This window comes from Heterocephalus glaber, unplaced genomic scaffold (genome assembly GCF_053883595.1).
Source record: "Heterocephalus glaber isolate CG9 unplaced genomic scaffold, H.glaber_assembly_v1.0 deba00001140, whole genome shotgun sequence".
NCBI lineage: Eukaryota > Metazoa > Chordata > Mammalia > Rodentia > Bathyergidae > Heterocephalus > Heterocephalus glaber.
In genome coordinates, this window is record NW_028258200.1 from 2445783 (window position 1) to 2463505 (window position 17723).

Below are 17723 nucleotides of genomic sequence, written 5' to 3' on the forward strand. Positions count from 1 at the left end.
GTGCTGCATTGTTGGAACCAGTCTTCTCTATAGAGGCCTGCGCACTCCGCACTGACGGAAGCCTGGAAAATACAGAGCCTTCACCAGACCTTGGCCAGGAGGCTCGGCGAGGCGCTTGTAGTTGGTCTCTCTTTAATGTTCAAAGGCTCTCCTTACCAATTAAGATGTTATTTGTACAAAGGATCTTGCTTTTAATCTTTTCAACACTAAACTGATTCCACAAATCTTAAGTAGCTGTTGGAACAACCCATGAGTGAACTTCATTTCTTGTTGCTAGGCTATCCTATCTCCTATTAAAAACGTCCACACTGATTTCCCTTCTAATTAACCCTAGAGTGGAAAAGGAGCAGGTAGTCATAAAAGATGAGAACCATGGATTTATATGGCAGTAACACTGGGAACTATGTGACATCTGAACATTTAGATAATTTATTTGATGAGAAATTTCTGGATGTCATCTTGTGTCATTTTAAGTCACAAGGTGTAGGAAACAGGGGAAGGGGACATTACTAGTACCTCTGCAGTAAGTCCTAGTCTCCTGCGAGCCACGGCAGCACACGGCGAATTACAGGAAAGGTAGAAAAATGAGACTGAGAAGCTGAGCTTTGGGTCTCATCAGTGCTGCTCTGGGCAGCAAAGACAAAAACCCCCTAGCTTGCAGCACCTTTTATTCAGTACATGGGGAAACAAATGTTAACAAGTGAAATGCAGAGTTCAGTACTTCACAATGGGATAAACAAGGTGTAACAAAAGACTTCGGGGCAGTGGAAATTCAAGAACAATGAGGAACCATGCAGATGAAGATTTGGTTCCTCCCTAGCGTCTCCCGCAGGTGTGATCTTGCCCTGGAGCATCACAGCATCAGGGGATCACTGAGGTCTCAGTTGTGACCGGAGGCCAAAATGGAATTGTCTCAGAATGTCATAGCTGGCCTGTAGGTGGAAGAACTAGGCCTACTCAAATGATTTTTCTCTAGAGTTATGTAGCATTGCTCCCAACAATAAGGTTTTATTCTAATTGCTAAAAATGTAACAAGAGCCGAGCCTGGTGGCACACGTCTGTAATCCCAGCACTTAGGAGACTGAGGCAGGAGGATCACTCTGAGTTCAAGGCCAGCCTGGATTACATGAGACCCTATCTCAAAACAAACAAAAGACCCCCCCCCCAATAACAAGAGCCAAATGTGATAATACAATTTTCTTTATTAAAAATAATTTACATCAGCAGTAACATATACACCATTGTCATCAACTGGACTTTGCCTCCAATATATTTCTATACAATACTTAACTTTATTGAACTTAAAACTGTTACACTGTTTTGCTGGCTTTAAATAATAGACAATAATTTGCAGTTAATTGAGATACATAGTTTCATAGCCCCATATGTGTAAAATTTGATAGAAAACATCAGCACTGTCACCTGTTAGGGAAAAACAAAAACTAAAAATAAAAGCCAAAACACTGAAAAAGCCAAAGTCAATCCCCTTCCCACAGTCTTGTATACTCCAAGTCAAACTGGACTGGGTCAGCACCCAGGTATCTTAGTATCTTATCCTAAACCTAAAAGCAAAAGAAAGATGTCTCTTAATTTAACTTCAGAAAAATGTCAAATTTCTCACCCTGTCACTTGTTACTGACAAGCAGATACATACATCATTGTCACTGAATATGCAAACAATGACGACTTGGGATTCAGCTAGTAGCTTTACAGCTTTTAGTGCAACCCACCAGGGAAAATCCAGGCAATGTGGCTAAAGGAATTCTGCTACTCCGTACTTGAGTGTTCTCAATGAAGAGACAAAAAAAATGACAGCTGTCACCCTGGGACTTTTAAGGTATAAATAGTAGTGGCAATTCAGTGGCTGTATGACATTTAATAGGATTAGCAAGACCCAAAGGTAGGAAAATGGCAATGTTATGTAGCAGGTTTTTTAGAAGATAAATGTTGCTGTTTGTAATGACCTCTGAAATTGTACTTTTAAGTTCACAACACTGATTTGCTTTCTAGCAGTGTGCCTATCACATTTTTATTTTTGTAACACAAAATTACCCAGATAAAGTCAACAAAGGAGGTTAAACAAAAGCAAGTTCTGCAGCATTTGTTGAGAGGCAGAATTACACAATGTACACCCAGGAACATAGGTCTACAACTCTCAATTTAAAACCATGCTCACCAAGCTTCTAGTTCATTGTATATGAGCAAGAGATTAAAAGAACCTTTATTTTGTTCCTGGAATACAGGTTTGCTTGTAAATGTCCACATTTAAGCCATCACTAGATAGCTTTATCACCACCTTTTGATCAGCTGTGTGTGATGTCCACAGACTACAGATAAAGAGTACACTTTCAAAGTAACACAGGTTTTTTTTCTCCACACAATCTGGAATTATCATTTCTTCAAAGCATTTAACAGGTATTTTAACATTTAACCTGTATATTTTCCATCACAAACTCATGTAAATTAAACACACGCACTGACAGATATACAGCATGTATCAAGATACAACATGATTTGAAAGGACCAAATATTTATAAAAAATTTAAATAAAGACAGGACATTCTTGTCAAATTCTAGTCCAACTCATTGTCTAAATAAATATTTACACAAAGTTTTAAAAAGACTATGATTGGTTATGTGCAAAGTTCTCAGGTCTTTTACCCATTGGTTTGGTAGTATCAGCATTTTAGCTTAAAATAAACAATTTTTCACTCTGTGCAATGTGAGCTGAATTGCAACACCTTAAAACTAGATCATATATGAAGATCTCCATGTGAAACAAAAATAAAAACTTTACCTTAACTTTTTGTTCCTAAGTTTAATTCAACTAAAAAAAGGTACAGTACGTTCTGAAATTAATTACCCAACCTGTTTTGTAAGATGTTGTCAAATGTCTTGACAGAAATGTTTGATTCAGTATGTTAGAAAAACATGCATATTGAGAACATCTGACAGCAATAATTTAACTTATTGGTCAGTTTTGGTTAAAACCAAATAAACCATAAAAAAAATTAATAGAATCATGCACCCTTGGTAAAATGCTTTGAAACGACAGGAAATAAAATAGCAACATTTTAAAAAATGCTTAGGTGTAAGGATCCATATAATTCAGGGTAGATAATTTAAAAGTTTAGACTCTAGAAGAAATATGATTAGAGTCTAATGATTCAAGTTCTCTTTAGCTCCACGAGATGAGGGTGGAATGTCAGTTGGTGATACCTAAATTAGGTTACAAAAAGTTCTAATATCACATTAGATGAGCAAAATAAGCTAGTCCAATTAATAGAATGCTATCTGAGATTTGCCACAGGGTACAGTGGCAAACTACCAAAAACTTAAGGGCTGCATCATAGGCATCCATCCCTTCACCGCTAATGCATGTGTGCATGTGTCATAGAACTGCTTGTATTCCTGCACTGGTGCAAATGCAGATGTGGAGGGAACTTCGGCTGCACTGGAGAGAATGATTGTGATCTGGGGCAGGTTCTCTCCCTGTAGTTAGAATGAGACTAAGGATAAACCTGGTTTTTATGACAGACAAAATGCCAACTGTGTCCAGCTCAATTTTGAAAAGGAATTGTTATAAAAATCCATTTATAAATCAGATTCTAACTTCCACAATTTTAAGTCTAATCTGGCCTCTTATATTGCAATCTGCTACTCTTAAACCAACAAACAGTAGTACAGTTTTATAGGTGCAAAACTAAACAAACAAGGTTACTCATGTAAGAATCTTCAACACAAGTTCAAATTCTGCCTTTATTTACAAAATGGTCTGATAAAATATCCCCACCCACCCATACTTACAGGTTTCTTCCACAACACATGTCACACGTTGATTTTAGCAAGTTAATAGCACCATTCGTGTATGATTTAAGATCAAGACGATTTCATTGGAGTCACTACTGTGATTCATAATCATTTACACCCATGGATGACAGAGGTGAGCGCACTGGGACCACTGCAGCTCCATGCCAGGATTACTGGTCCAGCAGAGAAGGCTTTGCAGTTAGTTTCTGAAGATCCACCGCCAGCAGATACTAGGAAAATTTCCGTGCCACAAAGTTTAATAATCCTCCGTGTTTGTACAGTGTTATTTCCACGTCATTTTCAAATGAAGCAATCACGCTGAATACTTTTCCAGTACTTGTCTTTAAACAAAAAAAACATCTCATATGAGGGGTAAAATCTTCAAAGCGTTACTTACTGGTTAAGATATCTGTGTTCATATTCAATGACTAACTGCCATATATCTTGTCTGATCTTCCTGGTTCTAATTTCATAAATTCTGACTGCCTGAAGCTCTTTTGGTGCTTGAACCTGAGATATCTGACCATGGGCTTCACAGCTAAGCAGAAAAAGAGGTATTTTCATCTCTAGTTTTAAATGAGAAATATTATACTGGGTAGAACACTCAATCAAAGGATTTAGATTTTGACTTATCTGTGAGTTACTACTCAATATTCATATTCATTTTACATTAAATCTTAATTGGACCTCATGCCTGCCATTCTTCCTTTTTTCCTTGGTTGTAAAGTCTCACTCTAACTTTGAATGCTCAGCTTTTGCCTGATCTTTGGAGTACACCCTTGGGTTAAAATAAAAAGAGCTGAAAACCAGGACAAGAAAGCTGGCCTGTGCAATCAGAAGTCAAGATTCCCCTCCACGTGTTTCTTCTAGACTAAGCATTCAGTTCTTTTTACTTTGCCTCAGAGAACATGAGCTGTATAACAATATCACAGTACACAGGCCACAAGGCCATCTCAAACTACAACTTTTAAAAATTAATATAAGCATGTAATTTTCAACTGTCTTTAGTCAATTTACAACCATCTATTTCAGCAAAGAGTTCACAATCACATATGAGAATTTTAGAGATACCTTTATAGTTAACATAATTCCAGGAGACAGTTCTTCAGGAAATGTTAAAGAAAATGTCTCTCTGCCAGAGAGGCCCAGGACATCTGCATTTTCTCCCGGAAGGAACTGAAGTGGAGCTATGCCGATTCCAATCAAATGATCTTTGTGTATTTTTTCATAACTTTCAGCCAAAACAGCTTTTACACCCTGCAACATATGTGTATTTTATTTCCTGTAATCACTTCTGAAATTAATTTATTGAGCATTTTAAAGGGTAAAACGTCTATTTTGGATTTTCAGAATACATTTTTTATCTAATACCCCATACTGTGGTCAATGTTGTATTAACAGTTTACAGAATCATGCATGACTTTTCTGTGTTTTTAAAGAGCTTCCTGTGTTGTTCTGTCTCCTCTCCCTGCCTCACCCTAGCCACTCTAGGGCCCAGTGCTGCTGGTGCCCACTACACACAGGAGCTGGGTAACTGGGCCAGTTGTCTTGCCCTCAAGTGACTCTCACAGTTAGTCCAGCATATGTGTTAACCAACAATTTCTCTTAAGGTAATACTTGAAGAAAAAGAAGATATAAACCCAGAGCAACAAAATGAACAGGGTGAGAAAATTCTATAAATATTTAGTAAAGAGAAACAGGAACCAACTTAGCAGACAATATTGAAACTGCAGAATGAACTAAAATTGGAGTGGTTTCAGTAAGTTCTAAGTCAATGTGCAATGCAGAACCAGGAAAGCCTTCAATCTCTTGGAGCACTGGGGGTTCTGGTTAGGAGTCTATACCAAGCAGTCAGACCCTTAGCTCAGCCTCCAGTTCAGAAAAGTAATGTTCATTCCCCAGAGAAAATGAGCTAGAGGTTCTTGACCTGTGATTCTCAACTTTTCTGCTATTGTCTAAGGTGCCTTTTAAGATGTATTTTTTCTTCCTTAATCACTTCATCTTCCTCACCAATCGCTTCTAACTTTTAATCTACATACTGTGCATTTATTTATGCACTACTTATCTGTACTTTTTACACAAACAGAGTAAGATTTCTTGTACCACCTAAGGAACAGTTTTCACTCCTTGGGGATCACTACGCATGCTTTACCTGCCTGAAGAACACAGGATTGAGAACACCAGATTGGAAGCTGGGACTGAGCTGACACCCTGAGTGCACCTTCTTCCTTCAAGAGACTAAATGGCCTCAAAGCAAATGTGAACAGATAAAGACAGGTGTAAGGGGAAAACAGCTTATTGCCCCATTGTCTATAGTGAGGCCCTAACTGGCAAGACCCAGCCTACATTCAGTTTCTCAGTGTCTAACTGGATGGACAGCCAAGGATCACTGCTACACAGACAGCTTTATAACAGTCCACTCCTATGATACAGGGTGCAGCCCTATCTGGGATGTAACTCCACAGCAGACTGCCTGTCCACCCAAGATAGACACTCTGAAGAGAAGTGGCATCATCAGGCCCTATCTGGGGGTGAGAAGGGGTGAAACCTGGTCTAAGATCTGAGTCTCTTTAATTAAAAGACTGTTTAAGACAGAATCCCCTTTCCATCCATCATACTGCCTTCCACACATAAAGAAAGCCTTAGGTTGACTCAAATGCAGAGTATTAACACGCAAATAGGTGAGTACAAAATACCATCCAAGATAATAAAAAAGAAACTCATAAAATCGAGATGCAAATCATAAAATATTGTCAAACATGGTGGCACATGCCTGTAACCCCAGCTCTTGGGAGGCCAACGCAGGAGGATTGCTGCAAGTTTGAGGCCAGCCTGGGCTGCATAGTGAGATGTCACAAACAAACAAACCCAAAACCAAAACATAAAAAATCCAAGTAAGTAAACTGTGACAGGCTATTGTTGATAAAAGGGAGTATTACTACAAATCCGTACCAGTAAATAGGGTCCTTTGGCAGCCCAGTCTCTTGAATTTCCTGAGCCATACTTCTTTCCTGCTAGAATAATCAGTGGGATGCCTTCTTTCTGATACAGCTCTGCAGCTTCAAATACATCTAGCTGTAGATTAAACAGATATAAAATTCTTTAATATAAATTTTGAGCCAGTGATCAACTGCTTGAATACTTTATATACATCTTTACCGTCTGTCCTGATGGAAAATGAATTGTTTTTGGAGCTGGCTTTCCAATGAACTTATTAAAAAGCTTGATGTTTGCAAAAGTGCCTCTTGTCATCACTGCATCATTACCTCTTCGGGCTCCGTAAGAGTTGAATTCACGAGGGGTAAGGCTAAAAGAAAGTTATGAAAATCAGTTTTCATTCCAGGTGGAAAATAATGACAGTGCTACAATATACCTCAAGGATACTCTTATTTCTTCTATAATCAACCCTGAGGAGTTCTAGGGATTGAACCTAAAACCTTCACACTGAGCTATGACCCTGACCCTTTTAAAAATATTTTAATTTGAGATAGGGACTCATTAAGTTGCTGAGTTACCCAGGCTGGGCTTAAACATACAATCCACTGCCTCACTCACCAGAGTGCTGGGGTTACAGGTGAGTGCCACCATGCCCAGCTAAGGCATGTTTTAATTTTCTTTGCCTATGGTAGATTGTGTTGACTGTATCTCCATGCTACCTCTCAATATGATTTTCTTTTTACTTGTAAACAAGATACCAGATCCAGTGACTTGATAAGATTTAGGTTTTTAAATTTCTGGCAACAATGCTTCGCAGTTTTATGTACTTCCACTGGGAGGAACATGCCATACAACTGTCTTTTCCTGAAATGGTAGCAGTGACTGCTTATCATTGTTTAGATTATTTCATGAGAGAATGCTGTGATAATCTAATTCAATCATTCTCTCTAAATTTTCTGGCTGGAAAACTTCTATAAAGACATACTTTCCTTTATGAATGATTTGGTTAAACTGACATACACTGCATACAAATGGCTTGTTAAAGATTTGTTTTGCTTACCAGTTTTCAAAATAATGAGCTGGCTCTCTACCATCTTGCAAAGGTACCAAAAATGGTTAACTTCTGCTTTTTTTCCTTTCAGTATCAAAAGAACCCTGGATTTAAATGTATTTGTTATGTTTCAACCCATTCCATTATTATTCTTTTTTCTTTTTTTTTTGGCAGAACCAGGATCGAACTCAGGACCTTGTGCTTGCCATGCAGGCGTGGCATCACTGAGCTAAATCCTCAACTCTTCCATTATTATTCTTATTGATGCTCAACATGTTCCACCTATGAGCAGTGACAAATTCAAGTCAGCTCATGAGACCTACAGACAGAGCTTGATGGTGCCCAGTGGCTGCCCTGCTTTGAGCCTAAGACGTCTAGAATCATAATGCACACATTTCCAGTCCCTTTTCCAAGCAGCGCTGGTGCTCTACACTGGGAAAAGGTATTCAGGAACCATTCTCAGTGCTAAGGATATTCCCCCCTCTGGCTTAAATATTTATCAATGATTTTTTTTTAGGGGATAAGAAACAATGGAAGAGAAGTATCTAAATAATCAATAACTGACTTTTATCAGCCTCTCTTATTTAGACTTTCAGGCAGAGGCAACAATACTCTAGACCTCTACAATTAAACTTTCTTTAGGTCAGAAGTCATGTGGAGGTTTGGGTATCTTTTTTATTTTGGTACCAGGGATTGAACTCTGGTCCTTGTGCTTGCAAGGCAAGTGGTGAAACCACTGAGCTAAATCCCCAGCCCTGGGTATCTTTATTTTTAGAAAATTCTAGCAGATAACTACTGGATTAAATGTGCTCAAGAAATCACAACAAACAAAAATTGTGCATTTGAGAGAAGTGGTGACTGGTTTTCTTTTGTGGGAGCTATGTCACAATTGTGACCAAGACAGAAATCATAGCTACAAAAATACTAGGAGAAAGAAAATTTTATTTTTTAACCACTCAGTAATAAAAGTTATAAAATACTATACTATTACATGTTAAACCAAACTTTATAGCCCTGACTTTTAAGATATTATACTGAAAAATTCAATCATTTGAATTGCACAAGCACCCAAAGACTAATCACGCATCAGTAATGCAAATTCTGCCTTCATTGTCTTTTATCAAAAGTTAAATAACGGAACGTAGAAATGAAATAAACTCTTCCTAGTTTTAGATTTATACCTCCTCTACAAATGGCATTTTCATTCAGATTTATTATTACCGTAAAATTTTAGGCTCAAACAGAAGTTGGCGGGAGAGAAGGAGGGAGAAATAAAAGGAATTAAGATGTGTTATATACCTGTACTAACTCCTAAGGTAATAATTATGTAATGCAAAGATGTACTAATAAAAATAATAATAAATTTCAGCTGACAAAAAGCGCAGAAGTTGACTTTTGATATACATCAACCATGGCCTTACAAGTGAGCATTTTATAGCCCATAACATACAGTTTTACTATACTCCAAGAATGAGAAGCTAGTTAAACACCAACGATTGGACTTCATTTGGCATATCAAAAACAAAGCTGACTTTTCAATAATGTAGCATTGAAAAGGAAAAACCCTGTCTCTAATTAGTTGTTTGTTTAGACTGTAAGGCTCAATATAAAATGGCAACTTCAGTTTCTAAAGTTACAAGACGAGACTAATGTTACAGGTGCTCCAGCTCTGGCTCAAGTCAAAGAGACACTCCTCATTTAATAACCAAGTTTTGCTCCTACAACTAGGTTAATTGAATTGGTCACCTAATGAGGAATTGTATACATTACGCACATGACAATACTCAGAACAAAGAAAACTCCAACTTGATGACTTTGCTTTTATTTGCATAACTCTTCCATGCGTACTATGTGTAACAGAACATAAAACTACAGTATTGTACTTTATAGTACAACAGCAAAAATTACAGTATTATATAAACAAGGTATACTATATAAAAAGACATTAAGGCTCTATAAGCCAAAATGTACAGAACTGTACAAGGAATATCTGTATGCTAACAATCAGACATCTAAGACACCATTTATTTACCGGATAAAGCAACAAGACCAGCAGAAGCTCTTTAATTAGTGAGAAAGAAGATGAAGCAAGATCGCCTCAAAACCACATACACATACCCTCTGTTTGTCAAATACTTGGCAGCAGCACTACTCCTAGCAATGCTTCCAGCCGGCGATATGTGATCTGTCGTAACAGAGTCTCCCAAATGTAGCAAGACATGGGCATTTTCAATGGGCTGGAGTGCAACTGGCTCTTTGGTCTGCAAAGTGAAAGCTCAAAGCATTTAACTCTTCACAAGGCTTTTTAGTCTACAATAATTTTGTAAGATCAAACAATAAAACTACTTACAAGTTTATCAAAAAATGAAGGACATCTGATGTAAGTAGATTTTAAGTCCCATGGAAACAAAACTGAGTCTGGTGCTTCTAAGGAATTCCAGCGTTTATTTCCAATCTGTGAATAATGGTTTTTGTTGATGAACCAAAAAAAGATAAAAAGGAACGAGAAAGAGGCTTATGAACAGACTGGAAAGGGAAAAAACCCTTACCCATTTACAAAGCTAAAATAGTGCATTCTATGAAATCATGACATTCTTTGGGACAGAATGAATAAAGGCATACTCATAAATTCTAGCTCACCAGATCTTCAGGAACACTTTTTTTTTTGGTACCGGGGATTGAACTCGGGATCTTATGCTTGCAAGGCAGGCAGTGGCACCACTGAGCTAAATCCCCAGCCCTCAGGAACATTTTTAAAAGTTTCAATATAAACTGAATATACAGACTTCTTTACAGAGTTTAAGGGAAAAAAGGCTAAAGAATGTTAAAAGATTTGTATATATGTTGTGAATATATATCTGAGGTAGGCAACTGATCTTCAGGAATGCTATCACAAAGAAAAAACCTTATGGGGGGCCGGGGATTTAGCTCAGTGGTTTCGGCTGTCTGCTGCGCAAGCGCAACGACCTGAGTTCAATCCCTGGTACCAAAACAAAAAAAACAAAAAAGAAAAACCTTGTATCTTTTTTCAATATATTTGTTCCGTAACACTGCCTATTGATTCTGCCTTTAAACTATATCCAAAATTTCAATCATCTCCACTACAACCACTATGGTCCATTCCATCAAAACCTCTCATGCTCGTGACCTCTTCATTTGGCCTTCCGGACCCCACCCTCTTACCATCCCTTCCAGTATTTGGAATACAGTACTAGAGTGATCTTCCATGGCTTCTCTTCTCACTGAACTCTGGGGATAAACCTAGCCATCTGGACCTCTGCCTTCCCCCCAGCATCCTGTCCCACACAGCCTTATTGCTGATTCTGAGAAAGAAAGAAGACCCTTACTTCTATCTTCTCCTTTAGTGTTTTGAACATGGATAATATAACATGTTTTTCCTCTATCTGATGAACTTCTTCTCTAGTGGGCCATATATCATGCAGGTAAATGTTCTTGCCAGTAGGATCAGTACCTGGTAAAAGATATTAAGGTGATATTCAGTAAGTAAATGATTCAACAACAGAATACTGCAGGCTTAAGCAGCTAGAAGAACTAATAATCTATAACACATTTTACAGTCTTCACACAAACACAAAAACCAGTAATTACACATGATTATAAATTCTTGTAAAATAAATGTAAGAATGGATCATCTCAGAAACACTTAAAATATAACTTCTAGGAGGAAAAGGTACATGCGCAAGCATGTACACACACAAAAACATACCTAAAGGCTCAGTCTGGAAATCTATGTTCACTGTGCCTGCTATGGCATAAGCCACCACTAAGGGTGGAGAGGCAAGATAATTGGCACGAACACAGTCACAAAGACGACCTTCAAAATTTTTGTTTCCAGATAAAACTCCACAGGCAACCAAATCACCCTGAAAAAACATAACCACATAAACAAGTACATTCAATTTAAGACAATTGTATAAAAGCAATCTTATATATTACAGTTCTTATTTTTTATTTTTTTTAAATTTTTTTTTGGTACCGGGGATCAAACTCAGGTCCTTGTGCTTGCGAGGCAGGTGGCGGAACCACTGAGCTAAATTCCCGGCCCTTATATTACAGTTCTGAAAGCAAGACAACCAAAAGAAGCCTATCACTACAAATCCTACAAATAAACTTTTAGTAAGTCCTCATATTACCAAGGACATATTTTAAAAATCTAGAAATGGGGCTAGGGATTTATCTCAGTGGTTCTGCCGCCTGCCTCACAAGTACAAGGACCCAAGTTCGATCCCCGGTACCAAAAACACCACCACCACCAAAAATCTAGAAATGAAGCCTGGAGTGGTGGCACACATCTGTAATCCTACCAGTCTGGGAGGCTGAGGCAGGAAGACTGCTAAGTTCCAGCCCAGCCTGAAAAACCCTTAGCAATTTAGTGAGACCCTTTCACAAAAATAAAAAGGTAAAAAGGGGCTGGGGAATGTAGCTCAGTACAAAGGCCCTGGTTTAACCCCTACTACCACCAGAAAAAAAAAAAAGATAATTGGAATCATTTAAAGATTCACAAGTTACTTTTCCAAAAAAGGTGTAGGGACAAAAGAAATATAAATACATCAATATATTTTTTACAATTTAGTAACAGGACAATTAAGAAAATCGCTTGGATGTCCTGTCAATCTGCATGTTTTTACCTGTTTTACTGCATTTAAAACTGCTTCCGATAAGGGTGCTGTATTGCCCACACATGTCGAACATCCATAGCCAATGATTTCAAATCTGCATTTCAAAACATGAAATGTGACTAGAGAGCACATTGTATTTGTAATGAAAACACAACAAGGCTTATCTTGCATTTCCACCTCTAATAATAATCATGATACATGGAGTAACCCATATCAATATATTAATTCTGCAGTGTTTTTAGCAGTCAAGTCACTCTCAGGCATGGTCCTGGTGTTGAATGCAAATCTCTCAGAAGCCATGATATTTCATGCTCTCCTAAAGGCCGACAGCACTTGTCATACTACCCAAGAAAAGTCAAGTAGTACCTGCTGGGAATATGACATAATTAAAAAAAAAAATCGCATTGTACTTCCATCCTACGGGTTTGCCAAAACTGTAAAATATCAAGATGACCTGACTACAGCAATTTTACTAAAGGCCCAAAGAGGTAACTAGGTGCTCTGATAGGAGTCAATCTTTCAATCTGTAGTCAAATCGATCCACGAATCCCTGACAGGAATTCCACTTAGATCACAAGAATAATCCCCTAAATTACTTTCAGCTACTGTTCTAAAAGGAAAAAATCTAGAATTTATATAAGAAAAAATACAATTTATATAAGCAAAATGCTTCAAAATATACACTGAAAACATAACTACCATCAATTTTATCCTGATTACCTAAGAAATGGAAAAGTCATTTTCTCTAACACTCAGGGAGAGTGCAACCAAGGTGTCAGAGACCCAGTAACCAGAAACGTTTAGTGAAGACAAGTCACTAAATGCAGGTTATGAGATTTTATTCTTTTCTGAACTGCACATCACTTGTGGGAATCCCATGTACTGGCACCGCCATTCTTTCTGTGCTTGCACTGGTGTGTCTGTCCTTCCACCTCAGTGCTCTCAGGATAGAGCTCACAGGCTGTTCTGCATCCAAGGAGCCACATGGTGCCCTGCTGCTTGGCTGTGCCTGAGAAATATCTGCTTGTGTGCAGCCTCGCAGACTGCGGCAATGGCAAGGTACTGAGTAGAATCACAACATATTTTTCTTTCCATTTGCTTTACGTATATGAAAGGAGGTGTGGCAAAGTCAATATAAATCCTGGTAGCTGTCACTTACCCGAGCTTGCTAAGATATGGCAACACTCCACTTGAGCTGAGGTAATGTGTGACCATCCCACTGCCTGGAGATAAACTCGTTCTTATATAAGGTTTAACACACAGACCAGCTTCAACGGCCTTCTTGGCCAAAAGACCTGCACAGGAAACAAATAATTTCCTTTTTTTATGGCAGTATTTCTTTCCCTTTTTCATATTAGAGTATGAAGCAAGAAAGACTGGAGTCGAAAGGCACACATTCCTAAGTTTACCATCATTACTTCATCCATTTTATTCTACTGATTTACTTCACTTAAAATAAATTAAAAATTGTAATAGATAGCTGGATACTGTGGTGCATATGTGTAACCCCAACTACTTGGGAGACTGAGGCAGGCGGATACCAAGTTCAAGGCCAGCCTGGACAACTTAGTGAGACTTTATCCCAAATTTTAAAAAAGACAAAACAAAACAAACAGGATTAGAGCACTTGCTTAGCCTGTGTGATGCGGTGGGTTTCAATCCCCAGTAAGCCAAAGAAAGGGAGTAGACATACTGGCCATCATGCTATAAATTAAGGCATAGGCTGATGACATGATATCATGCACACAAACAAAAAGAGGACAAACCATTTCTAAGCGCCACAATAATAAACTCAGAGACATGGAACATTTACTGTATATAGTTTTATGCAACAAAAGAACTCTAATGTCCAGGCGAACTATTTCATTTACAGTTCTTATCAATAATCTTTTGCTTCTTTTATAATTCTCAGTGGACTCTAGCACAATGTGATGGTAAACTTCTAGAAAACCAAGAAATACCTGCTAAATGACTATCCTTCTAAATTAACAGAAGAAACAGATACAATCTAAAATTATTAGATGTACAACATAGTTACAAAAAGTTATCTTGTGTAATAAAATTAATAATTTAAATAAAACTCAGGCTCCTTATAACCTAATCAATACAAACACAGACATGGATACTCATGTATTACTTAAGCAAAAGATAATGAAAATAACAGGCAAAAAAAAAATTTGGGATAAAAAAGCCAGCTGCAAGCTATGGCCCACCTGCAGCAAGCATGACGGACGGGTTACAGTTATTGGTGCAGCTGATGACCGCAGCGATGACCACAGACCCATGAGTCAGCTGGTAGTCATGTCCTTCGTAATGGATGGAGATGGTGTCACTTTGTTTTTCAGCTGCAATTTGGAATCCTTTAAATCCAATCTATACAAATTTGCACATAAACATAAGATAAATATTATGGATTGGTACAGAAAAAAAGACCAATAGAAAACACAGCAGGTACCTGATACCTGACGATATAACACTCAGTTTTGACTGCCTGTGACACCCAAGTCCATAACATTAAGTGGTTCTAAGTCAGCTGACACCTGACTTGAGCAGCCATGATGGGAGTCTGGTGGTGTCCACAAATAAAGCTTCTATCCATCCCGTGAATCCAGCCATCCAAACCCAGATTCTATTTAGCTCGGTTGTTCTCTATCTATTCTTGCTCACAGTGAATCTTAAGAGACGGCAAACTGTCTGTTCTGAAGATCTGCTGCAAACAATCCTGTGTGTGCAGTAGTAGGATGAGACCAGACCAGCTACAGGTCAGTCTGTGTGGAAGGTGGGTGACAGGCACATGTCAACTCATTGCACAACTGTATTTCTGTAGAAATTTAACATTTCCCAAATAAAAGTCAAGAAATGATAAAAAAAAAAAAAGCTCTGAAAAGTAAGCCAAGTCCTACTTCTCACAATAGAACAAAAAAGGTGACAAGATTTAAGCCTTGATTCGAGGACAGAAAACACAAACTCGGAAAGCCAAAGGAATCACTTGTTCGGCAGTTTCATTTTATCAGATGGTAAGAACACAATTATACAGTGCAGTGGTTTTCTCTGCTCTGGAAAGTCACCAAGTCCAGCACAGTGTTCTCCACAACCCTTTATGTGAAGTTGTAAATATTCAGTACCTGTGCTATCTGATCCAAGAGCCACAGCCACACACAGCTGTTCAGTATTTGAAATGAGATGACTGTGACTAAAACTTAAATGTTCTTTTACTTTTTTTCATTTTTATGTTATTCTTTCAAATTTTAATTTAAACAAACACAGTCAATCTCTGACCTTCACAATGGAGCTGGCAATCAGCTCACCAAATGACTGACACATCAGAGAGAAGACAGAATATGCCTGATGGTGTGTGCCATACTGTAAAGCACAGCAGCAGCTGGGGGCAGTGGCACACAACTACAGTCCCAGTGAGGGTGGCTGTGGTATGAGGACCATTTGAGCCACAGGTTTCGAGTCTATCCTGGGATTTACAGTGAGGCCCCAGGTTGAAAAAATACAAAACAAAACAAAAAAAAAAACCAGTGGGCCAGTCATGGTAGCATATGCCAGCATGCCAGCCAGGACTACATAATGAGTTCAAGGCCAGCCTGAACTACACAGAAAGACCCTGTCTCAAAAAAACCAGACCAAACCAAACCAAAAGAAGTAGGTCAGCTGCAGGTTGCTCTTGTAAACTTGTGGTTCTTTACTATGGAGCACAAAGCCTGGTGACACATAAAAGTTACAATAAATAATTTACCTTTTCATTTAAGCAAGCCTGGAAATCACTTTTCATATCTGTCACAGCAACTCTATCTTGGGGTCTCTTGGGACCACTGACAGATGGAACTATTGAATTCAGATTAATCTGGATCACCTGAGGAAGAAAAAGGAAGCAACAGCAACTGAGTTCCTAAGCAAAGTTTCCAACACAAGCATTGCTTTCTGAAGCAGAATAGGTATATTTACACTTATTTGAATGCAATTTTGTGCGTGTGTGTGTGTGTGTTTTCAGACAGGGTTTTGCTATGTAGTTCAGGCTGGCCTTGAACTTACTATGTAGCCCAGGCTGGCTTCAAACTCACAGATCCTCCTGCTTCAGCATCCCAAATTCTGGATTACAGGTGTGCGCCACCATGCCCGCAATTTGTTTTAATAATGAAACTTTCCCCTAGTAATACTTTAAAACAAGCCTACTTAAATTTATGAAACAAATTTACTAAAAGCAAGACTAATAAATCAGTATGTAATCAAACTTCTATAACATCAACTGTATAATTTATATAAAATTTGTTCCAGGCACACATGGTGGCACATGCCTGTTGTCCCAGCTACTCAGGAGGCTGAGGCAGGAGGTCTGCAAGACTTGAGGCCAGCCTGGACAATTTAAGAAGATCCTGCCTTAACATAAGATTTAAAACAAGGGCTGGAGACATAACTCAGGGTACCCTATGTTTAATGCCCACTATGGGGGAAAAATCCACACTTTCTTTGCTCTCAGATCATGAAGGTAATGCATGGTCAACATTTTTCTGTTAGGATGCAGGACAGGAAGCCTGATCAACAGAGGGCACTGCAGGACACAGCAGTGAACAGGCTCCTCTTGTGACTCTAGGTCTTCCAGCCTGGCTCCTTCCTGCTAACCAGGCTTTTGTTCTTTAGTTCAGGCATTATGGCCTTGTTAAAATCTCACTTCCCAACTAGTTTTCTATTTATTTTTACTATTTCCTCTGTCTATTTTATGTGGGTATAACCAATTTGAAACCTTCTTTCCCTCATGGCTTCCATTATTATTGAACAGCCCTGCTTATTCTGAATCATCTAACTACTTTCCTTCCACTGTTATTTAATGGATTCAGGTGGTCTACTCTGTCCTAATGGTGCATTAAGCAGTTTCTTTTGAAATAAACACCTAATGAATTTTAGTTTTATTCCTTAATACAATCAGGGTTTTTTTAAATAGGCAAATTTATTTCATTTTACCCTAACATCCCAATTTTTTCATTTAATTTTTCTTTCCATCTTTTTTATCCTTTTTAAAAAACATAAAAAAAAAAAGTAAACGAAGTACTAGATTCAATGGAAATCAAAGGGATCAGAACATGGTGAGAGAACGTAAAAGATTTGCCCAAAGTGTCACACAAATTCAATTCTTGTGTGTCCTTCACAGGGCTTCAAGAGTATCTACTCAGTCCCAAGCACTGTTCTTTCTTCAGTCTCGTATCCCCTTGTAGGATTCAAGACATTTCCCGGAAAAAATTATGGTGCACCCGCAATCACCACATTCACCAGATGAGGCA

The 17723-nt window shown here is 38.3% G+C and overlaps 1 protein-coding gene across 1 annotated transcript in view; it reads right to left on the minus strand.

Moving 5' to 3' along the window:
* Positions 1–1176: 1176 nt before the first annotated feature.
* Positions 1177–17723, minus strand: part of Ireb2 (iron responsive element binding protein 2) — a 52965-nt gene continuing 36418 nt past the window's right edge. The window contains exons 11-22 of the mRNA NM_001310260.1: positions 16184–16300; positions 14652–14811; positions 13598–13733; positions 12448–12532; positions 11526–11682; positions 11146–11270; positions 10149–10253; positions 9917–10059; positions 6970–7117; positions 6763–6885; positions 4882–5067; positions 1177–4151 (exon numbers count right to left, since the gene is read on the minus strand). Of these exons, the coding sequence (NP_001297189.1) occupies positions 4041–4151; positions 4882–5067; positions 6763–6885; positions 6970–7117; positions 9917–10059; positions 10149–10253; positions 11146–11270; positions 11526–11682; positions 12448–12532; positions 13598–13733; positions 14652–14811; positions 16184–16300 (1596 nt within the window). The 3' untranslated portion in view covers positions 1177–4040. The remainder of the gene's footprint in view (positions 4152–4881; positions 5068–6762; positions 6886–6969; positions 7118–9916; positions 10060–10148; positions 10254–11145; positions 11271–11525; positions 11683–12447; positions 12533–13597; positions 13734–14651; positions 14812–16183; positions 16301–17723) is intronic.